At 41.9% G+C, this 24,367-nt stretch overlaps 1 protein-coding gene across 1 annotated transcript in view; it reads left to right on the forward strand.

Moving 5' to 3' along the window:
* The window catches only part of RGL1 (ral guanine nucleotide dissociation stimulator like 1), a 301,090-nt gene that overhangs the window by 238,168 nt on the left and 38,555 nt on the right, over nt 1–24,367 (forward strand). The window contains exons 8-9 of the mRNA XM_033916403.1: nt 15,864–15,967; nt 20,557–20,641. Of these exons, the coding sequence (XP_033772294.1) occupies nt 15,864–15,967; nt 20,557–20,641 (189 nt within the window). The remainder of the gene's footprint in view (nt 1–15,863; nt 15,968–20,556; nt 20,642–24,367) is intronic.

The raw sequence follows: 24,367 nt of genomic DNA on the forward strand, positions 1-24,367 counted from the left end.
ATCCTCCACCAAACGGCCATATACAGACACAGACTGTGCAAGTCTGCCCAGTACTGGCCTTAGTTCAATATTTAATTTTATTTTCTGATTTGAATCTCCTTATTTTCTGCCGATCTTCTTTTTTTCATGTTGGATTCTTTGGTGGACTGCTGGCCTTGTTGTTTCGTTACAAGTTAACATACATGAAGTGGAACATACTAGAGAAGTTGCAGATTTGGTTGTTTATCCATACATATGGGTTACAGTTGGTTGACGTAGAGTGCAGTTTAGAGAGTTGTGCGGGGACAGAAATCCCACCCGTCCCAACCCGTCCCCGCCAAAGTCTCACCCGTCCCCACCCGTCCCCGTGAGGAGTCCCACCCATCCCCGTGAGGAATCCCTCCGTCCCCGCGAAGAATCCCCTCCATCCCCGCCCGTCCCCGTGAGGAATCCCCTCCGTCCCCGCCCGTTCCTATAAACTTCAGAAATAGTTATTTCATTTAATTATGCTACTGAATTAAAGGCTCTGGTAGAAACCCATTTACAAATAAGCAAAAAGACTTTATTAATTTGGAAATATTAATTGGGAAGAATACATACTTTGTAAACGGGTTTCTACCAGAGCCTCTTTTGTTTATAAATTTTTATCAACACAACTAAATCACAACAAAACTACTTTATCCTGAAGCAAAAAAAAAAAAAGAAATAGAATTCTTTTCCTACCTTTGTTGCCTGGTTTCTGCTTTCCTCATGCTCTCATTCAGTTCCTTCCATCCACTGTCTCTCTTCCTTCTGCGTCTTCCATTTGCTCTGTTACTGTGCCTCTCCCTTTCTCCCCCCTTCCAAATTGGTCTGGCACCCATCTTCTTCCCTCCGCTCCCCCCATAGTCTGGCATCTCTGTCTTCTTCCCTGCCAGCGTCTTCTCCCCACTCTCTCTTCCCCATTTCCTTTCAGTGTCATTCTCCCCCCTCATCTTCCCCATGTCCTGTCAGCATCTTTCTCCCCCCTCTGTCTTCCCCATGTCCTTTCAGTGTCCTTCTCCCCCCTCTGTCTTCCCCATGTCCTTTCATTCAGTGTCCTTCTCCCCCCTCTTTCTTCCCCATGGCCTTTCAGCGTCCTCCATCCCCCCCGTCTTCCCCATGGCCTTTCAGCATCCTTCTCCACCCCCCGTCTTCCCCATGTCCTTTCAGCGTCCTTCTCCACCCCTTTGTCTTCCCCATGTGCTTTCAGCGTCCTTCTCCCCCCCCCCATCTTCCCCATGTCCTGTCAGCATCCTTCTCCCCCTTCTGTCTTCCACAAATGCTTTCAGTGTCCTTCCCCCCCCCCCCGTCTTCTCCATGGCCTTTCAGCATCCTTCTCCACCCCTTTGTCTTCCCCAGTGCTTTCAGCATCCTTCTCCCCCCTCCTTCTCTCTCGCCCCGGGTGCAGCACAGCCGGCCAGGCCCCCTTACTTTTATGGCACTTCCCCGACCAACCGACCGACAACAGCCCCGGTCTGACAAACCTCCCTGTCCTTAACCGCGAATCTAAATTTCCTTCTTACAGCTGCTGTAAGAAGGTAATTTAGATTCGCGGTTAAGGGCAGGGAGGTTTGTCGGACCAGGGTTGTTGTCGGTCGGTCGGGGAAGCGCCATAAAAGTAAGGGGACCTGGCCGGCTGTGCTGCACCCGGGGCGGGACGGACCGCCCCCCTCCCTTGGTAGCCACTCGAGCCGCGTCCCCGTTCCCGTGCAGCTCTCTAGTGCAGTTGAGAGGCGTTGTAAACTTGGTTATTAATATAGACTTATATTTCGGATAGTATTACTGCTTTACAATATATTTGAACACTTTTATATATGTATGGAAAGGATTCAGAGTTAAAGTCCTTGGTAAGTAGGTGGGAAGGGAAGGAAGGGGGATTTGTTCAGAGATGTTTGGGGGTTGCATAAAAGAAAAACTGTGCACTGGTATACTAATCTTTGATTTGAATAAAAAAAAAAAAAAAGAAAGAAATACAAGGGGAAATAAAGAAGTAAATAAGAAAACAGATAAATGGGGGCGTGGGCAGGGGGCAGGGCCAGGGGGCCCAGTGTACTTGTGTGCCTAGGGGCCCTCGAAGAATTAATCCTGCCCTGGTTTCAACATATCCCCAATGATGACACCTAGATCCTTTTCCTGGGTGGTGACTCCTGATGTGGAACCTTGCATCATGTAGCAAAAGTTCGGGTTCCTCTTTCCCACATACATCACTTTGCACTTGCTCACATTAAATATCATCTACTATTTTGATGCCCAGTCTCCCATTGTCCTCTAGCAATTTTTTGCAATCTTCTTGCAGTTTAACAACTTTGAACAATTTTGTGTCATCATCAAATTTAATTATCTCACTAGTTAATCCTATCTCTATATCATTGATAAATATGTTAAAAGCAGTGGTCCCAGCACAGACCCCTGGGGAACCCCCACTATTTATCTATCCAACCCTACTCCCTCTTATTTTATTCCACTATTCACAAACTCTCTTTAAATCTTTTGTGACTTTAGACTGGGCATCCCTGGCATATTTCTATCAAAGGGGAAAGAGCCTCAGATCCCCTCACGCCGCCAGAACTTACCTTACAGGCAGTGCTAGAAAGGGAAGAAACTTCACAGGCTCAAAAACCCCCTGTTCATTGTACCGTGTTTCCCCGAAAATAAACCCTAGCATGATTTTCAGGGTAGGTCTTAATATAAGCCCTACCGCAAAAATAAGCCCTAGTCATAGGCAGCTGCACTTCCCCCCGCCCCCGCCGTGCAGCCAAACTGCCGAACCCCCGCTGACCCTCCATCCTTCCCTCCCAACCGATCCCTGCCGATTGTGACCATGAATACCTTCCGGCAGAAGAGCGTCAGGCCAGCAGCACTCACAGGCTGCGTCACGGCCTTCTCGCTGGGGCCTCCTGTGCTGCGTTACTGATGATGTCATCAGTACACTGAAGGCCCCAGTGAGAAGGCCACGAAGCAGCCTATGAGTGCTATGGCCCGACGCTCCTCTGCTGGAAGGTATTTATGGTCGCGGACAGCGGAGATGGTTGGGAGGGAAGGATGGAAACTGGGCAAGGGTTCTGCTGCACAAAGGATGAGAGGGAGGGGAGGATGGAAGCTGGGCAAGGGTTCTGCTGCACAGGGGGATGGGAGGTACGGAGGGATAGAAAGATGCTGCAGAGGGAAGGCACATTTTTTGGGTGAGAGAGAAGGAAAGATGTTGATCATGTGGGGGAAAGGAAAGAGGAAGAATTGGGGTGGAGAGGAAGAGAGAGATGATCATGTACATGAAAAAAATAAGCCCTACCCAAAAATAAGACCTAGTGCCTTTTTTTGGGCCCCAATGAATATAAGACACTGTCTTATTTTCAGGGAAACACAGTAGTTATCGTACTTTATACATTGTGGCTCATTCAAAGTTATATGCAAAAGCTCAAATAAATCTTCCTTTAGAGTTCTCAAAATGTGTGGTGCTCTACAATGATTATCTGAAAAGTCAGCGAGAAATAACACTTATTTTGCTGTTCTTACCATTCAATGTATTGCCAGGCTCTTGCTGCAGTGGTCTCTGGATTTTCAGTTCTTCCTGTCAATGAGGCACGCTACCGTTTCACTCGGGGCTGCATCAGGGCAGGAGATACACAATTATAACCTAAAAGAGACAATTGTGTGTTACTATAAGCAGCATATGTTAGTCATCACCAGTCTTCTTATTCTTAATAACAACATGCTTGTATGGCAAAAATTAAAAGCAAATAAGATGGAATAAGCCACAGAGGTGCAGGGGGTTGTCTTAAGGCTAAGAACCTGACAAGAACTCTCTAACGTCAGGTACCTGTGAGCCCTTGAAGCCTTTTTCCCCCGCACTAATAATATTGACAATAAAAGATTAACACAACCACTACAATTTCCACATTTTTTTTTCAGTTCCAATAATTTTATTGGTTTTATAAACAAAAGAGTTACAGAAATATGAGAGAAGCTTCCGAAAAACATTCGTATTAATTTTTAATATGTTTACAATTTCCACATTTTGATAAACGTTGCCCTTTGATAGACATTATACCAGCAGGATTGTTATAACTGGTATCTCCCCCACACTTTCCTCGGTGAAGACCAAAGCAAAGAATTCATTTAATCTTTCCACTATGGCCTTGTCTTCCCAGAGCACTGCTTTCACCCCTCGGTCGTCTAGTGGTCCAACGGATTCTTTTCCCAGCTTCTTGCATTTAATATACCTAAAAAAGTTTTTACTATGTGTTCTTTCTTCCAGCACAATCTTCTTTTCAAGGTCTCTCTTTGCCTTCCTTATCAGTGCCTTGCACTTGATTTGCCATTCCTTGTACTGTTTCTTATTATTTTCAGTCGGATTTTTCTTCCACTTACTGAAGGATTCTCTTTTAGCTCTTTTTTTTTTTATATATATATATCTTTATTCATTTTGAAGCCAAAAATAAGTGCAACAATATTATACAATCATATTACACTAGAATAGCACCTAAATTCAATCAAAATTGTAATCCATGACAAATACGTATATCATCCCCCCATTTTCATATTCAAAAATTGCACTCAAATTAAAAATTAAAAATATTTTAGCTCTTATAGCACGCTTCGCCTCACTGGCTGCCATATGATCTTCTTCCTCCTTTTTTAATACATGGAATATATCTAGCCTAGGCGTCCAAGATGACATTTTTGAATAACATCCACGCCTGATGTAAATTTTTGACCTTTGCAGCTGTTCCTCTTTTTTTTTTTTTGCCTTTCTCCTCATGTTATCATAGTCTCCTTTTTTAAAGTTAAATGCTATTTTATTGCATTTCCTGTGTGAAATGTACCCCAGGGAATATATCAAATCTGATTATATTATGATCACTGTAATCAAGCGTCCCAACACCATTACCTCCCACAGCAATTAATGCGCTCCTTTGAGAACTAGGTCTAGAATTGCTTTGCCTCTTGTCGGTTCCTGAACCAGAAACTCCATAAAGCAGGCCTTGATTTCATCAAGGAATTTTACCACCCTAGTATGCTCTGGTTGCATTTACCCAATCAGTATTAGGGTAGTTGCTTTGAAGATGTAAGGGTTTTGTTTGCATCTGAGCAAAATAGCAGTCTGAGAGATAGTTTGAGTCCTAATCAATTACGCTCAGTAGAGTTGCTCTGTGACACCGAAAATGTGGACAATGTGGTTTTTGTCCTGTGATGATGGAGACTACTAAATATACGTAAACATCCTGTTTTGAACAAATGGTGTATGCTTAACAGTTCTATGTCATGCTCATCTTTGCGGGTGATATATTTGATTCAGTGCCCATGTGGACTCCTTTCTATTGGCCAAACTTCAAGATCATTGAAAGTTCGGCTTATTGAGCATAGATCTTGTTTGAACACCAGGCGGTTTGAGGAAACTATGGTTGAGCACCAGAAACATGCTTTTGATTCTTTATGGTGTGTGGTATTGGAGCAATTAGAAGAGACCCAGAAGAGGGGTAACATGAGGCATCGGTTGAGACAACACAAGCAAAAGTGGATTTATGTTTTTTTGACACTGTTCAAACAAAGGGTTTGAACTTATGTGTGGAATGGTCTGCTTTTATTTGAAAATTTGTTTTTGGTGAAGAAGTGCTGCCTGTTTAAGTGCTGCCTTTTCATCAGTGAATACTGATTGGTTTAGAACAGTGGTTCCCAAACCTGTCCTGGGGGACCCCCAGCCAGTCAGGTTTTCAAGATATCCCTAATGAATATGGCATGAGAGAGATTTGCATATAGTGAAAGTGACAGGTTTGCAAATCTCTCTCATGCATATTCATTAGGGATATCTTGAAAACCTGACTGGCTGGGGGTCCCCCAGGACAGGTTTGGGAACCACTGGTTTAGAACATCAAGTGGGAGGAGTGAGTGGTTTTAGGTTCAAACAATTTGTATTGATGCAAACACAGCAAATACAACACCAGCGCATCCCAAAGGTGCACAGTACAAATAATAATGCATCATAATAGAACAAGCATATACAATAAAAGAGTAACATCAACCAAACTCCCTCCCCTTCTTTCTCTACATAGGGCAAGTGAGATTAATGAGGGTGGAAAGGTACTCCAAAGCCCTGTACTCTTATGAACCCCAAAAATGTCACACCACCTCTTCTCCCCACCTGAGCCACTTATCCTATCTTTGACTAATTGCCAGAACCTTCAATATACCCCATTTCCCTTCCTCAAACCTCCCCTCTCCTCCCCCCAATGATACTCTCCACCCCGCCCCACCAGTACTCACCATTACTCCCCCAACCCAACTAACTTACAAATTAGAACACCCATCTTAAAACCGCACTGCAACCCTTAGGATGGAAGACTTGCAGATAAGGCTCTTAAATCCTACTCTGGGCCCAGCACCAGTTTGGAAAGTGCAGCAGAGCAGTAATGAGCAGCAACCTGATGAACAGTATTTTGCTTTTTGAACATTATTCCTGATGCAGAATTGGGTGAAACAGGGAGTCCCTGTCAGGGACTGATGCCTGATGCCAGTTGAAGATATCTAATACATCAATGGAATCAAGTTAAGTGAAATTGCTTTTAGGTACATGATCGTACTGGCCTGGACTGTGTTTCATTGGGTTGCTTGTGGCACACACATTTTTTCATGATTTTGTTCATATTATAAAGTAGATAATTTTGATAAATAGTAGAGTTTTTTTTCTCAACAATGATGAAGGTGTGGTAGCCCCAATTTAAGGCGGGTGTGTTTAAGTACTCCTAGGTCTTTTTTTCTCCACTTAATTCATGGTGTTCTGTGAGTGTGTGCTAAATTCTCATTGAAAACTGTTTTTTTGTGTAGGAAGTTTTTGTAGGTATTCTAGTGATTGAGACTTCTAGCTCATAATATATTTTGGTAGTTGAAATCACCCATTATTATTGTGTTACCCAGTTTGTTAGCATTTCAGTATATACAGAATGCTGACTGCCCACAGCAATCTTTAAGATTCACCTGTGGCCTTTACAGCTTTTAATTTCCCTATTTTTTTCACGAGTGAGATACGTTGCCACGTTCTGTTTCATTGGATTTTCTCTCCCGTTATTTTTCATATTAATTGCATGAATCATAACTCAGTTAAATCCTTTTTGGACCTATCTCTTGTGAAAGTTGCCGCACTTCTTCCCTGCATCAGCACCTCCAGCCTACCTTAATCAGGGTAAACTTTCTCACCAGTAACAAATCAAAGCAGCTAAGTCCTTTTTGCCTGGCATAATCCTGTCTTCAGGGAAAACACTGTTTGAAATCAGATGAGCATACAGCTGAGGAATTGGGACTTCTTCCTCTTTTCGTGTGCCCTCTAAATAGAAGGAACTCTGCATTTTTTTTTTTTTGGGGGGGGGAGGGGTTGTGTACAAATAAGCAGTAGTTTTGGCACTTCTGTTGAGTGGAGGACATTGTGTGGTGGTGCTTCTGTTTTTCAAGATATGATTTAGTGAGGGGCTTAAGTTCTTAGGAATATATCCGAAGAAAACCAGTGGATTTGTGTTCCATGTAGTGAGCTGCTTTTCAGGGGTAGGTAAGGACATTGCTTAACATAGTATATTAGACCACAAATACCACCTGACCTTTAATTCAAGACTTAGACTATTTTTGTTAAGTATTCCCCTTTCTGAAATTCCCCAAGTGCTACATAGTTCCAGAAAATTCAACCTGAACATTGACTGATTGACAAACACATCGGTTTCAGAACTGTGAAGCAGAAATGTATTAAAAGAAACTTCAAAACAATGTGCAGTCCCCTCTGAGTAAGTGAAAGATTGATCTGGAGGGGCAGCAGTTTGTCTAGGCGTGGGTTTATCTTACTGTGGTACATGCCTGTCATGCTTTTATCCATCACTCCTTGCCTCTTCTATAGCAAACAGATGTGTTTGCTCTCATTGTGCCATTTATAATATAGGGCCAACGCGTCATCTTCCATATATTAATAAGAGTGATGCAGGAAATCACAAAATAGTGGTATATAGGGTTACCATATGTCCAGATTTACCCAGACATGTCCTCTTTTTAGAGGACTGACCGGGTGTCTGAACAGATTTTGAAAACCCTCCAGTTTGTCTGGTTTTTGGAAGGCTCTGGCTATGCCAGAGCATGAGGCTGCATCTGGAGGGTCTCTGAGCATGCATGTGATATTATTATTATTATGTTCTTGTATACCGCCATACCCAAAGAGTTCTAGGCGGTTCACATCAATTAAATTATTATCCGATCTGAACACGGATTTACAACATTTTGTCGGAATCACAAGCAACGGGGAAGGAAATGTTTGAGTTATAGTAGGAATTTATCTGAGTTGGATTGGAAGGAAAAGGGGGAGGGATAAGAGGGTCAAAGGCAGGGAGGGGGAAAGAAAAGGGAGGGGGTGGGGAGGGTGTTGGTTTATTGTGGGGGAATGAGGGTCAAGGGTCCTGTTCGCGGAATAGGTATGTTTTGAGAAGTTTTCTGAAGTCGAGGTAGGTCAGGGCCTCGAGCATCATTTGGGCTAGCCAAGGGTTCAGCTTAGCCGCATCTGCGCATGCTTGGATGCCCTCCAGATGCGGCCCCAGGCTCAGAGGCGAGGTTCGTGTGGTGCTGGAAGTGGAACAGGGCAGGTTGGGCAGGGCCGCATGTCCTCTTTTTTACTTAAACAAATATGATAACACTAGGGTTACCAGATTTTCCTTCGGGAAAATCTGGACCCATGGCTGCCCAGTTCTGCTCCGCCCTCCCAGCCCCCGTATGGCATTCGCGCATGCACAGACACGACGCAGGGACGCCGCGCATGCGCGGATGCCCCTTCCCGACTCAATTATGTCGGGAAGCTTTTCAAAACCCAGACAAAGTGCCAGGTTTTGAAAAGCCTTCCAGACCCCTGGACATGTCCTCAAAAGGAGGACATGTTTATGAAAATGTGGGCATCTGGTAACCTAGGTAACCCTACTGGTATGGATAATTGGAACAGCCAGTGGAAGCACCTGAAATAAAGTTACATGACCTACATACATCCTCTTTCATAGTAGCTCTACAGTACTTGAACTGTGAATGCAGAAAGTATGGTTTTCCTACTTGCTTGGACTGCTTTGCTAGCTTGTTTTGTTTCCTCTTTCATCCTTTTAACTTCCTTCTCATATCATATCCTCCCCCTGCACAGGGGTTACTTTAGCCTATTCCTGTCTCTAGAGGACAGATGTTGGTGATGCAATGTAAGAAAATAGCATAAAGCTGTTTTCTGGATGGGGTCACAGTATGCACATCCAAAGAAAGAGCCTGGAGTGGGGGAGGATACTAAACTCGATTAGAAGGGTTCAGAAACCCATCTAGGCTGGGGGCCTCAAATCACACTTACCTCTGGGCCAGTTCCAAAGACAGGCTACAAATTTGATTCCCTCTGATTAGTCTGAAACAGCCCCTTGGGATCTGAGCCTCCATTTTTCAAGTGTTTAATTTTCAAGTAAACTGTTAATGCAAAATTGGGGATTTTAACTTCTTTTTTTAGTTTGCAGTTTCTTATTTTGTTAATGTTCTGCATTAATGACAGAATATGAGAGGTGAATTGTTACCCACCCTGAAAATTACAGGATGAGGTATGAGGGAACCTTTTCAATTCAGGCAGATAGCACAGCACAAGCCATCTCCAGAAGGATTCAAAACACTGTAAGCAGCTCCATCACAGCACTAATATAGGAGTTGAGCTCTTGTGTTGTCCAAATGCAACAATTGCCTAACTAGTGACGACATAGCTTCATCACTTGTCATGCACAAACAATAATGTCATCAACAAGGAACATATTGTTCCTTTTTGAGAGATGAGTGGAGTAATCTTATTATTATTGTCAAAACAATAACTAGGGGATAGTATTCAGCGTGGTTTAAGTGGGCAGGAGAGGCCTGCTTAAACCATGTTGCTATTTGCCACCTACATGTAAACTTCATATTCGCTGATATTCAGCTAGGCAGTGCCAGGGCAGTCTAGGGGTGGAGTCAGGAAGGACCAAGGAGATACATGGGCTCCAGTGATAATCAGTGCTAGTTCCTGTATACCTAACTAGGCATATAGGACCACATGAAAAGCAGTCCTATCTTTGTTCAGTTAGGTATGTAGGTCCCAGCACTGAATGCTGGCCAGCAACCGCATAACTCCCAGGTCCACTGATCTTGATTTATAGTGCCGGTGCCTAGACATGGTCTGGTATATAATCTTGTTTAAAGAAATGCTGATCCACTGGCTGAATATCGATTCATAGGATTCTAATTTACATAGAATGTTGGACTGGAACGTCAGAATGTGCTGAGCTCCAGCAGTAATTTACTGCTGAATGTGGATCCTTTTGTAAAACATAAGAATAGCCATACTGGGTCAGACCAGTGGTCTAGCTAACCCAGTATCCTGAGATTTTAAAGCCAAAACCTGTTTCCTCCTTAGCAGGGTGGAACGTCCCACATCTGGGAAGACATGTTCCTTTTGCCCATAAAACAACATATCTTTATTTTTAAAGTAATTGTTTAACACATATATCTTTTGCTTCTTGGAGGCAAATATCACAAAAGAGGAATTCTAGTATTAATTACATCATTTGAACTCTAGAAAATTGATTAAATCTAAGCTTGGTTCCACAAGGCTATCCAAATCTCTTTCTGTTTCCTTAGGCATCTGAATATGGTTAGAAATATAATAATTCTGAACTAACATATTTTCATCAAATTCAGCAATTTTTAGCACCTCCTTAAAATATTTTGTAAGCAAAATATCTGCAGATAGTAATCTAGTTTGTAGGAAATGTTAAAAAACGCAGGTTCCTGGAGCGCAGTAGATTTTCTAGTTTCTCCATACCAAAACGCACAGAGACTGTCTTTAATCGCCAACGCTCCAGTTGCCTGTAGTGTGGCAATTTGAGACTCTATAGATTAGAGCTTGTTATCTTCCGGAGTCTGTTATAGGGGAAAACACCCTCCAAGGTTTCAAGATAAAGTTGGACAAGTTCATGCTAAACTGGTGAGACTGGACTCATTTGGAGTACTGGTCTTGCCCTAGGGGCCGCCGCGTGAGCGGACTGCTGGGCAGGATGGACCACTGGTCTAGTTCTTATGTTATCTAATGTGGCAAATCTTGTATCAATCTCTTCAAATTTATCAGCAGTCTCCTGTGTAAATTTGCAAAGCTGATGTATCCAGGATTTAATTGTAGACTCAGTTCGAACAGTCACTGTTCAAATGTCTTGAAGAGAAATATCATGGCTTAGACAGAGCAATCACGTACAAATCTTCCAAGGAAAAGGGCATAAGTTTCTTAACTGCAAACAGTGAGTCCACCGTTGGTCCCAAGACGACCAACTCTGCTCCTCCCACTAGAGAATTGTTGGCTTGTGGAGGTGTTTGTAAGGGGGCACTAGGCAAAGGAGGAGGTATCCTTTCAGGCAAGCTAATGGAAACATCATAAGGAGAGGGAGAAACTGAGGTGCTCACTGAAGTTGAGGTATTAGGTAGAGCTTTCCTTTTCTTCCCCATCATGAACAGCCCAACAATGTTTCATCATTTTGGCTCCTCATAACTCATAATTTTTAATTGTAATTTTTGACTCATTGTAAACCGCATAGAACCTCACGGCCTTGTGGTATATAAACTGATTATTATTATTATAGTGGATAGCTGACTATGGGCTCCTTTTACTAAGCTGTGATAGCGGTTTTAGCGCGCGCTGAATTGCCGCGCACGCTAGACCTTAACGCCAGCATTGAGCTGGCATTAGTGCTAGCTGCATAGTGTGGGTTTAATGTGCGCTAAAATCCTGCGTGTGCTAAAAACGCTATCGCAGCTTAGTAAAAGGAGCCCTATGTGTCACAAGACTAAGCCAGGTATTCCAGAAATTTAAAACACTGGCTGGCTAATTTAGCGTAAATAGCTGGTCTATCTTTGGCCACTATAAACTTAGCTGGCCAGCACTTAATATCAGTTTAGCTAGCTAAGCTTATAGCGGCCAAAAATAGACTGCTACTACTGCTATTAATTATTTCTATAGCGCTCCCAGACGCATGCAGCGCAAAGAGTAAGAAAACAGTCCCTGCTCAAAAGATCTTACAATCTAAACAGGCAAGACAGACAAACAGGATGTCATGGATACAGTTAAGGGGAACGCTTAATCAGTGGGCTGGGTTGGAGGGCAGAGGAGAAGGGTTAAGGATTGAAAGCAATACCACAGGAGTCAGCTTGGCTAACTCCCACAGTCTGAATATCGGGCCCTGATACTTGTACTGGACAAGTATCCAGAGATGGTGATGCACATAAGCTTTTGAGACTCTCTGGGCTCTTCTTCAGATACAAAATGATAAGAAAAATGTGCTTGTCCTCCAGTTCAAGAGCAGTAGCAAGATCAGTCAAATGTTGTGTGTAGAATATAGCAAGAACCTCAAATTCTGGTTCTCAAGGGCCACAGATGAACTAGATGACAGTATTTAGATGTTACTGAGAGATATAGAGAAAGAGGAATCATATATTTTAAATACTTTAGGGCAGTGTTCTTCAACCTTTTGACACCTGTGGACTGGCAGAAATAAAAACTATTTTGTGGACTGGCACTGGTCCGCAGACTGGCAATTGAAGAACACTGGGCTAAGTCGTGCCCATCTCCACTCAGTCTCCATCCCAGACCCCACCCCCATAATAGTACTAATTGTAACACCATTTTTTCCATTCATTTTTCATATATACATGCATTATAATTGTATTAACAACACCTAATGGTTAACCACAAAATTAAAATACACAAAGCACACTATGCTTTTCAACATTCATTCCTACCAGAAAACAGATAACCCCATGCAAATGCAGGACCAAAAACTAAAAGTACTAATATTTACAAACAAGCCCTAAGATGCAAGACTCTGCAAGCAGTACAACCCCAGAGGAAAAGAAACAAATGCATTTCTTCTTGAATAGACAAATCAATCACAAAATTAAAAAAATAAAAGCATTTCCCCTACTGTTGTTTTCTCTCTCCCTCCATGTGCTGTGCCTTGCCTTCTGGCCTATCCCTCAGTGTTATCTTTGGGCCGGTCCACGGTGCGATCAACGCGGCATCTTCGGGCCAGCTCCCTGAGTGCTGCATTGCACAAAGCTGGGGGCAGTGGCTCCTCGCGCCTCATCTGGAAGCCTTCACTCTGATGTTGCGACGTCAGAGAGAAGGCTTCCGGTTCAGGTGCAGGACGTGGGTAGGAGCCTTTTCCCAAAGCTTTGTGCACTGCAGCACTCAGGGAGCCGACTCGAAGATGCCGCATTGATCGCACCGTGGACCGGCGGTTGAAGAATGCTGTCTTGGGCCCGATGGACATGCCAGCCCTGTGGATCAGCAGAAAATTTCTGCGGACCGGCACCGGTCCACCGACCGGCAGTTGAAGAACGCTGCTTTAGGGGATCTTTGCTGTTTATAAAACTGAATTTAGTACATCAACATATAAAATGGCAGTTCATACAGATATATTGATAAGCACTGCCTCGCAATGCCTGTCTGGAAAGGCAGTATATTAAAGCTAATTTACCTTAACCGTAAGCACAGTAAAATCTATTGCTTGCAGAGCTATCTATAGACAAGAGTGAAAGGTGCAACTAAACCAGTCCTATGGCTAGAAGAGCCGTACACTGTTTTACCACATAGGTCTAAGGATCAAGGATGGCCCTGCAGTGGATAAAGAAACTGGAACAGCTAGAAAAATAGGAAAACTATAATTTGCAACTCCTCTGTCATTCCTCAGTTGGAATATCTAACGTTACTCCCCCAGTTCCTGGCCTCTCTCACCTCATATCCTTTTACTCTCACCCACCTTCAGACAAGAGGAAAGCAGCCTTTCTTGTATATTCAATTGCCTCTAATAGGCAAGGAATTTGGTTTCTATGGGGTGAGGGCTGAGGGAATAAGCATAACATTATGCTGGGGGACAAGGAACACAGAATTAAACAAAGGGGAGATGTGAGAACAAGATTGCGCTAGTGGGAGAAGGAGGAGGATTAATGATCAAGCTGTAGAGGGGGAAAGGAAAGGAGGAGTAGAGATTGAACTAGTAGGGGGAGGGATAGAGAGATGAGAACATGAATAGAGAAGGATAAATGGATAAGAAAGGCGGGAATGGAATCAGATGAGAAAGAGAGAAATGGAGAAGAAGGAAGAAAGGTCAGCTGGCAATATGAATAGGAAAGCAGTGGGAGAGATGAAGGAAAGAGAAAAAGATGGGAAGATTGAGAAATAAGACTGGCAAAGGAGTTATGAGAAAGAATGCAAGGGATAGATAATGGAAAAGGGTTTAGAACAGATGAGAAAACAAGTCGAGGTAGTAGAAATGAGAATAGAAAGGAAACCAGCTGGAATAAAGTGAACAGAAGCTATGAAAGGGTTGGGGGCACGGAGGGGGGAAATAGCAAGCTGGGTGGGGAAAGAGGAATAGAGAGAAGGAAGAAAAAGGGGGAAGATGAAAGGCAGATAATCAGTTCTGCACTAGGTCCTACTAAAAATAGTTCTAAAGTAGTGAAATTGTCTTGTGCCAATACATAAAACCATAAAACTATGGGCTCTGTATTGAAAAGGGTTTTGCCCTAGGCTGATAATGGAAAAAAATGAATAGGGCATCTGAGTAACTGTCCTTCTAAGTCTCCCTACCTCTGCTTGAGCGCCTCGTGACCTGTCAAAGAAAATATCTAGAGAGAGCATTAAAAATACTAGTGTTTAAAGACATGTTTTATGACTTCCCATAATGCTGACTTATTGAAATTAACTCTGTTTGAGAAAGTCTGTGCCCTAAGTAGAGCTCTCTTTCTACCATTACATTGCATTTCTGTTGGCTCACAGCACTGATAATGCTAACAAATATACAATATTTGTGCCACTGAGGCCTTGTGTTCTCTCTTTGGACGCTTTGCAATATCAGTTCACTTCTCAGGAAATATTATTTCAGGAAGTCCCAGGCCTGTAAATTAGCAATCTGTATATTCTACAGTGGCCTGAATAATGACTTCCACTTTAGCGCACAGTCCAGCTGACTCCAGGAAACAGAGGGAGAAACGGATATATTAAGAAGAACATGTGCTCAAAGGAGAATTTCATGAATGAAACAAGTCAAGCCTAGCTTCACTTGATTTCAAAAGTACCACCAGAGAGCACCTTAAAATGACATGCTGATGTCTGCCACCTTGTGTGCAAAACCTAAACTGTATTCTCGCAAGCTCCGAGGTGGACATGCACATGTGTTTTTCACTCCTCAAGTTGTCAACTGTAAATCCATATTAAAAAGACAATTCTCAGAAAATAATAAAGGCATGGCGTCAGCACCTGGCACAAGCTGGTAACCGCAAAGGGTGTCTGTTGGACACTGTTTTCACAGCTGCCTCTTGAAGGTAAGAATACACAGCAGTTATAATCCTGTTAAAACAGGAAACCAGCAGCTTGCTATAGCTCTACACTTTAAATCAACTATGAATATAAGATACATGTGTCTACAAAAACGAAAATGTTTAAATTGCTGGGATGTTTTTGTGGAATAACTTATCAAGTGAAATAAGATTATGTGTGGAACATTCTTATTTTTTTAAAAAACTACTTAAAACTAATCTATTCGTTGATGCTTATCTATGGTACAGTATGACAATTATTCCTCTGAAATTGTTCTACTTTCCCATTACTGCAGTTGAGTAATTGTTGAAAGTATTTTTGAGGGTATTTTTTTAATGTCGTTAGCTATATATATAGCTATATATATGTACTCCAGTATATGTGTATTTTTATGTGTGTTATTTTGGAAACCGCTGAGATTTTTGGCGGTATAAAAAATTTTTAAATAAATAAATAAACCTTTTCTTTTTCTCTTTAATTTCTCTTGTTTAAGGAATGCAGAATATTGAAGAATTTCTCCTCCCTAAGGGCCATTGTCTCAGCACTGCAGTCCAACTCAATCTATAGGTTGAAGAAGACATGGGCTGCCATCACCAAGTAAGCCTGAGGTCACTCTGAGTTTTTGAAGAGTAGGGAAAGAAATTAAAGTTAGACTTGATATTAGGGCTCCTTTTAAGAAGGCGCTTTAGGGCCTTAACGTGCGGAATAGCACGCACTAGCTGCTACCACTTCCTCTTGAGCAGGCGGTAGTTTTTCGGCTACCGCATCCTAATCAGGTGCGTGCGCTAAAACCACAAGCACACCTTCGTAAAAGGAGCCCTTAGCCTCCAATATTCAGCGGTACTAGAGAATGACACCGTGGCTGTTACCCGCGGCTACCCACAGGTAGCCGCAGGTAACCCGCCGAAATGGTAGGAGAAAAAGTCGTCGTCACCGCGGGTACGGGGACAAGACCATTCACCGACCACAGTTATGAGAGGGAACTTGCGTGGTCACCGATTGGGCATGCATCTTCCTTCCTTCCTTCCTCCCTCCCTCCCTTCCTTCCCCTCTCCCTCCCTTCCTTCCCCTCACCTTACCATGGCGATTTTCTGTTTTTTTTCCTGTCTCCCAGCTGCCTGAGCCAGCTTTCATCTGGTCACGTAATGCTGCTGAAACTTCTCCTCTGATGCAACTTCCTGTTTCCAGTTGCGTTGGGGGAGAGGTTTCGGCGGCCGCGCGTGACTTGATGGGGGCCGGCTCGGGCAGCTGGGAGACAAGGAGGAGCCGGAGGGTCGCCACGGTAAGGTGAGGGAAAGAGAGGGAGTGTACAAAAGTGAGCTGCTACACCCTGTCTATGGGAGAGGAAAGAGCTTTCAGAGCATGTCGAGTACTAATGCCATCTTGGATCGGACCCAAGAAATTTTTATTTTAATGGATGTTGTTAAGATTCAGGGTGATCGGGAGGGAGGCTGCTGGACCGCACATGCTGAAGGGAAGTGGAGAGAGGGGGGGGGGGGTTAGAGGAACAGACATTGAAGGGAAATGGGGAAGAGAGAGTGGACTGAAGACACTAAAGGGAAATGGGGAAGAGGAGAGTGGGGAGAAGACGCTGAAGGAAAATGGGCAAGAGAAAAATGCCAGACTATGGGGGGGGGGGAGCGGTGGGAAGAAGATGGGTGCCAGTCTTGCCAGACCAATGCGGGGGTGAGGAGGGAGAGATGGAAGGGAAAGGCAAAGTAACAGAGCTTATGGAAGAGACAGAGAGAAGGAAGACAATGGATGGAAGGAATTGAATGAAGAGAAGATGAGGAAAGCAGAAACCAGACAACAAATGTAGAAAAAAAATTTCTATTTCTTTTCTTTTTTTTTTTTTAATTTGCTTTAGTATAAAGTAGTATATTACTTGTGTTGATAAACATTTATAAACAAAGCCCTGCCAGCTCAACATCTCTTTCTCTAGTTCAGAAGCCAAAACTTTGATTTATAAAATGACAATTGTACAGAATATTGTTTCTTTTTATACTTTAATAAAATAAGTTCAGTATAAAACTATTCGAGGCTTGTGTGGATGGGATCAGATGGTTTGCGGGGATGGGGCGGTGATGGGGACAGAGCTCACTCGGACGGGACGGTGACGGAGACTGAGCTCGCGGGGATGGGATAGTGATGGGGACGAGCTTGTGGGGACGGGGCGGAGACGGGGACAAATTTTTTCCCCATGTCATTCTCTAAGTGGTACTTAGCTAGGGTTACCAGACATCCAAATTTACCCGGACATGTCCTCTTGTTAGAAGTTTGTCCAGGCATCCGGACGGCTTTTCAAAACCCAGCACTTTGTCCGGGATTTGAAAAGTATTGAGATTGGGGCATCTGTGCTTGCATGGAAGCGACGCAGTGACATCACACACATGTCCACATGCTTGTGACGTCACTGCATCACGTCCACGCATGTGCGGATACTCTCCAGATGTGGCCCCAAAGAGACAAGGTTTGTGTGCAGCCGGGGTTGGGGGGCAGAATGAAGCAGAGCTATGGGCAGAATGGGTCAGGACTGGGGGATGGAACAGGGCAGGGCCACATATCCTCTGTTTTTTCGAGGTAACATCAGGAACAGCTCCCAGCCAGCTAAGTACTGCTTAGCCAGCTATCCTTTAATATTCAGTGGGAGATAGTTGGCAGGTGCAGAGAACCAAAACTTCACTTATTACCTAGAGAGAAATTTTCTTTTCATTTTTAATTATATTCTTTACAAACAAAGACTCGTTTTCAAAAGAGAACCAGATTGGTTAAACTATAAAGGAAAAGTTAATTTTATTATTTTTAAGACTCCAAGTGGCAGTTTAATTTTTTTAATTAGCATTTTCCATAAACAAATTATATTGTATGAAAGGAAGAAATCCTCTCCTTCTCATATGCCTCACTTTTTGCTTTGAAAGGGTGGTAAGCAGATAAAATATTCAGATTGCCAGATAGCTCGGTGACATAGCCGGTCACTGCTAGTATTCAGCGGCTGGCTGGCTGACTATGGCATGTGGTCAGATTGACCCACCTAAAAAGCTGGTCTACCCTTGGCCACTGAATAGCAGTTTTGACTAAGTCTGCAGCGGTGAACTTTAAACCAGAAATTCAGTTCCGATGGCATTGAATTTCTGGGATCTCCACGGCCCACAGGAGGTAGCAAGGCTGCTTCCCGCAGGCTGAATACCGAAGCCTAGTTTATATTCTACCTATTTTTCAGCATATTTAGCCAACTGGGAATGGATCCAGGCTGGCTAAATAGCACTAAGCCAGCTATCTCCCATTGGCTATGTCACGCAACAAAACTGGTCAACGCCAGTATTCATTGGCTGACCAAATGGACCTGCCTAAATAGCAGGTCTATCTTTGGCTGATATAACTTAGTTGGCCAGCCGATGAATATTGGTTTAGTGGCCTATGTCTATGGTGCCTGCACTTCAATTTCTCCATAGTTAGGATAGCCACCAAAAATATGCCTGAGATCAAGTTGCATGTACTGAGTCTTCAATGTATTCAGATTAATTTTGTGCATATTCATAGTGAACAGCCTGAAACCCCATCTGCAAGCACGTATATCTGGAAAGGTGTGGGAATACAAACCAGCTTTTGTGCCCTCACCCTCAGGGCTATGCAGACACCTGGTTTTATGCTCTCTAGGAGCTCTGCCATAATACACTGCATATGTGAGTCTGTGGCATGATTTGGGTCCTAGAGGTTTTTATGTGGATTATTAAGTTGATTTACTAATAAAGTCCATATCAGGAACATCACCTCTCTACAGTGGGGTGGGAGGGGGTTGTTTCTCTTGGGTTACCATACACCACATTACAGAAGCTGTATATTATTTAGAGAGCTATGTTTCCTCTAGACCAGGGGTCTCTAAGTCTCTCCTTGAAGGCCGTAATCCAGTCGGGTTTTCAGGATTTCCCTAATGAATATGCATGAGATCTATGTGCATGCACTGTTTTCAATGCATATTCATTGGGGAAATCTTGAAAACCCGACTGGATTGCGGCCCTCAAGGAGGGACTTTGAGATCCCTGCTCTAGACTGAGCAAGTGAGCAATCGCTCATACATTGTGAAGAGTCGCTCACAGATTTTACATGGCCACTTACTTCTGCTCTAGGGATAACCATTGTTCGTAATGTAATGGAAATTTTGGCACTCATGTCAACTAAGCCCTTCGCTCAGGAAGAAAAAGTTTTGCTCACGTCAAGTTAGTCCATAGAGCAGGGGTAGGGAACTCCGGTCCTTGAGAGCCGTATTCCAGTCAGATTTTCAGGATTTCCTCAATGAATATGCATCGAAAGCAGTGCATGCAAATAGATCTCATGCATATTCATTGGGGAAATCCTGAAAACCTGACTGGAATATGGCTCTCGAGGACCAGAGTTCCCTACCCCTGCCTTAGAGGGAGCATTGATAGGGAGCAGAGGAGTAGCTCCCTGCGGCCTTAGGCAAGTCACTTAACTCTCTATGCCTCAAGAAAAGGGAATGGCAAAACCACTCCTTTATCATGCTAAAGACAGCCAAGTGGGTGGGGGGAGTGTGCTTCATTGTATGGTAACCAGGAGTCAGCTGTGACTCAAGGGCACATTTGGATCTGGATACTATATGGAGTAAGATAAAGTACTCTTTTTTTTAAGAACCATCAGGCCACACTGCATCCAAAAGCTGAAGCGTTTCTGCTGTTATTGTGGGTGTGGCATACCTCAGTGTTTGTTAATACTTGTAGGTATATATTCAAAGCAAGTTATATGTTCACCAGCAGTAGGTGACATATAATTTGCCTATGCATTTATTTTTGAACAATATACGGATTTCATCAGGCCTTTAAAATTGCCACGTGGCAAGGGCGAGTAAAAAAAATTGCACAGATAGCAAATATTTTTGTTTAGGCCTCAACAGATAGTGCAGACATGGTGACTGCGATCTTCCTGGGTTCAGCATTGCTACCTTCTAAGGGGTGATATTTCAAAATTTAAAATAAACTAGACTGACCTATTTAAAGCAATTTTGAATATATGGATTAAGTGATATGCTGCGGATGGTTGTCAGGCCAGATGAAAATTATTTTTTTAATTGCTTATTGTTAAGCTTCTCTTTAGTTAGAGAAGTTTCAGTACTGTCTGAGGTCAGCCTGATGGGGTTCATATTTATCTTTGAGCCTCCTTTTGTATTGCAGGGATCGGCTTTTGATGTTTGAAGAGCTCTCTGACATCTTCTCAGATCAAAATAACTATCTGACAAGTCGAGAGATTCTAATGAAGGTAAGAGGCTGTGATTTAGTGCTCCAGCACTGTCAAGCTTGTGCAATTGGTTCCAGCTGGGGGATGCACCGCCACTGCTGGAGATGCCAGAAGGACACAGGAGCCAATTCACAACGATTTAGCTGGCCACTGACTGGTTAAATCACTTGGGCGGGGCTAATATTCAGCAGCATTTAACCAGCTAAGTGGTACTGAATATTGCAATTAATGTCTAAATCAAAGCTGGCTATGCTGGGGGACATTCCCAGGGTAGAGTCAACACTTAGTTGCTTATATTACAGCTGGAATGTCTCAATTGATAAAATATCTAATGATTTATATGATGGGATATATAGTGATTTCTAATCAAGATACAGTATTTATTTTTGTGTTGTGTATTGTCCACCAGGCAAATTAATTGGTGATTGTTCTATTGTGTTTGGCATGCTGATAGATCTTCTGATAGATATGGAAAAAATGTGTATGTCACGATATGTCAGGAAAATAAGATCATAAATTGTTCGAGGCATGTTCAAAATAGACAAAATAGTGGCAAAATAGACCCATTCTGCATGTCATGTGCTGGATTTATTTTTTCTATCCTTAGATTAAAAATAATCTATGCCAGTCATCGATGGTCAGATCATTTTTTGGTGAAATAGATAAAATATTGAAAAAGAAAATCACACGAAGCTGTGCAAACTCTTTCTATTTGTCCTAAGTTTGAAGTACAATCATTAGGAAATCAATGGTTTCCATATTTGAGACAGCTATCAAAGATTGAAGATGTTTCTGATATGGTAGATGAATGGTATATGATGTCAGAGAGTTCTTTAGACAATATAACTCCTAAAAAAGAAATTATATAATGTCAGAATGAGAATTATTTTCTTTGGAGAACTGAGCCTCTTTGGAATTTAAGGAGACATGAGCATATTTGGAGGAGAACTTAGGATGATGATGATTGTGATAACTATCATCTTTGTTTGCATGAATATCAGATATTTTGTGAAATTCAAAGAGATTTTATAGTGCAAAGGTAAAACAAACTGTTACTAGACCAAAAGAGCTGTTTGGAACTATAAAATATTTGAATAAAGGTCCAACTAAACAGAGTGAAAATATAGGCCCAGAAGCTGAAGAGTTTTTACAATATTTGGTTTTGCAAGCTGGTGATGTTGGAATGGATTTGAGAAAATGACAGAGGCAGATATATATTTGATTTTTAAAATTTGCATCCCACAAGTAGTGAAACAACTGGGGAAGGAGGTTGTGCCATCTTTGACAATGATTGTGAATATGGTAAATCTTTAGAATCAAGTACGATGCTATGTTTATTGAAAGCAGGAACAGTGAAACCTTTATTAGAGAGAGAGAATTTAGATAAGACAGTTCTAAGAAATTATAGACCGATTGCTGTCTTATCATACTTAGGGAAGATGGTTTTGAAGCAATGTGAAGAGTTTGTGGAACAGGAAAAGTTATTGGATCATCAATATGGTTTTAGATCAGGACATAGTGTAGAATCATTAATCTCTATGGTTGCTGAATTGAGAAGGAGTTTGGATATGAATAAGACCTTTTAAACTGTGTTACTAGATGTGTCATTCACTTTTGATACAGCTGATATTGAGATTACAATATTTGGGATGTGTGTCGGTCTATAATTGGTTTGTTTTTTACTTTAGAAAAGGTTTGTTTCTTACTTTCAAAATCAATTTATACAGGTAAGGAGTGGTGGAGAAATTTCTAAGATTTGACCCTGCTTAAAGGAGTTCCACAAGGCTCTGCCTTATTGACATTACTTTTCAATCTTTATCTTGTGTCTCCAAGTAATGTTTTTCAGGACTTAGGTGTTGGTGGTAGTGTTTGTCTTTGCGAGCTGTGAATGTTTGGATGTCAGATCAAAAGTTAGTTTTAAATCTTACTAAAACAGAAATAATATTAATTGGGAGAGTTGAGGATCCATTATGAAGGTGTTGAGGTAGATGGTTTAATGATTCCTGTTAGAAAGACGATAAAAGCTTTAGGAGTGTTTTTAGATTCTTTTTTTTTTAATTGAAATTTAATTGAAATTTTACAAATACAAAAGTATAAGAATAAAAGAAAACAATAAGCTGCAGATACCAAAATATACATAATAATATGCAAAATATAGTATAGTTAATATACAAAGTAAAGTTAATTAGGATTTACATGAGTCCTTACATATTATCAAGAGGAGTCCAAATTTTTGTGAATCTGGCTATGTTATTTTGTTTGAATGTTATTATTTCCTCATACTTTCTGATGACACAAAGGTGATTCCACCATTCGTGAAAATGAAGCCTAGAATTGTCTTTCCAATTGGAAACAATATGGTGGATAGCTAAGGCAATCATGAAATCAAATATTTTTTTATATAACGGTGGTATTGATATATCTGGATTAGAGGAACGCAATATGATTGATTTATATGACATGGGCAACTCATTAATATTCATGTTTAAAATTGAGCAGATTTTGGACCAAACGTCTAACCAGTAAACTTGTAAGTTATAAGTGTATTAGAGTCCCAGGTTGCTGTTGGCTGTTTTTAGATTCTACTGTTTCAATGAGGGAACAAGTATTGATGGTTATGAAATCTGCTTTTTTCCAAATGCGGCTGCTGAGTTGGTTGAAACCAATGTTAACCCACTATGGTTTCCAAATTGTAGTGCAAAGTGTGGTGATTCAAAGATTGGATTACTGCAATGCTTTGTATCTGGGAATGATTTTGTGTAGACGCAAGGCGCTGCAAGTTGCACAAAATGCTGCAGCACATATGATTTGCGGGGATAGTAGTTATCAGCAAGTTGCTCCTTTATTGCCACAGCTGCATTGGTTAACCATTAAATTTCGTATAGTTTATAAAATGTTGGTTATGATTTATGGTGTACCATGGTACTTGTCAAATGATTTCACTTTGTATTAACATCGAAGATCTTTGAGATCAGAGATGGCTATGCGTTTATCTGGAGATGACATTCAACATGTGCATTATGCTTATACCAGGACAATGGCCATTTCAGTGGCTGGGGTAAACTTGTGGAATAATTTGATTGGACAATTAAGATTGACTAAGGAGAGAGAGTTTTAAGACGCTTTTATAAGCAACTCTTCTTTTGGAAGCTTTTAGTGTGGGTGGTTAAAAAGCAGCAGTGGAAAAGATTAATGAATGTAAGATGGATTATGATTAATATTGTTTTGTTTTATGTGTTTGTGTATTTTTTTTGGATTTTGTCACCTCATTGGGGGCTACTTTTTATTTAAGACATCCTTGTAAGTGCATTGTCCGTTATCATTCCATTAAATATGTATTTTTTGAGCCCCAACATTTGACTAATTTTCTGGCTATGTCCCGCCTGGACAAGGAGAAAATTTAAGCTTGAGCTCTAAAAGAAAATAGATATATCATTATTCTTTTTTTTTTTTTCAAATAAAAGCTTTTATTGAAAAACACAAAAGTATACAGCAATGACACACAGCAACAGCAAAGCACAAAGGAAAGGATCAACATTGCTGTCAGCAACTGAAACAGTAGTTATAACCCCAACATTTCAAAAACCAACCACAAATCCATCAAACCCACAGCAACCCCCCGCCCCCCCAGGGATAAAGCACAATGTCCACACCACCCCTTTGGGTAAAAGATCTCCTAACCCCACCAAGAAAAACAGGCATGATAGGGTCTCTTCCAGTCCCAGATTCCCAAATCCAATCCAACCC

This window comes from Geotrypetes seraphini, chromosome 12, assembly GCF_902459505.1.
Source record: "Geotrypetes seraphini chromosome 12, aGeoSer1.1, whole genome shotgun sequence".
NCBI classification, from domain to species: domain Eukaryota; kingdom Metazoa; phylum Chordata; class Amphibia; order Gymnophiona; family Dermophiidae; genus Geotrypetes; species Geotrypetes seraphini.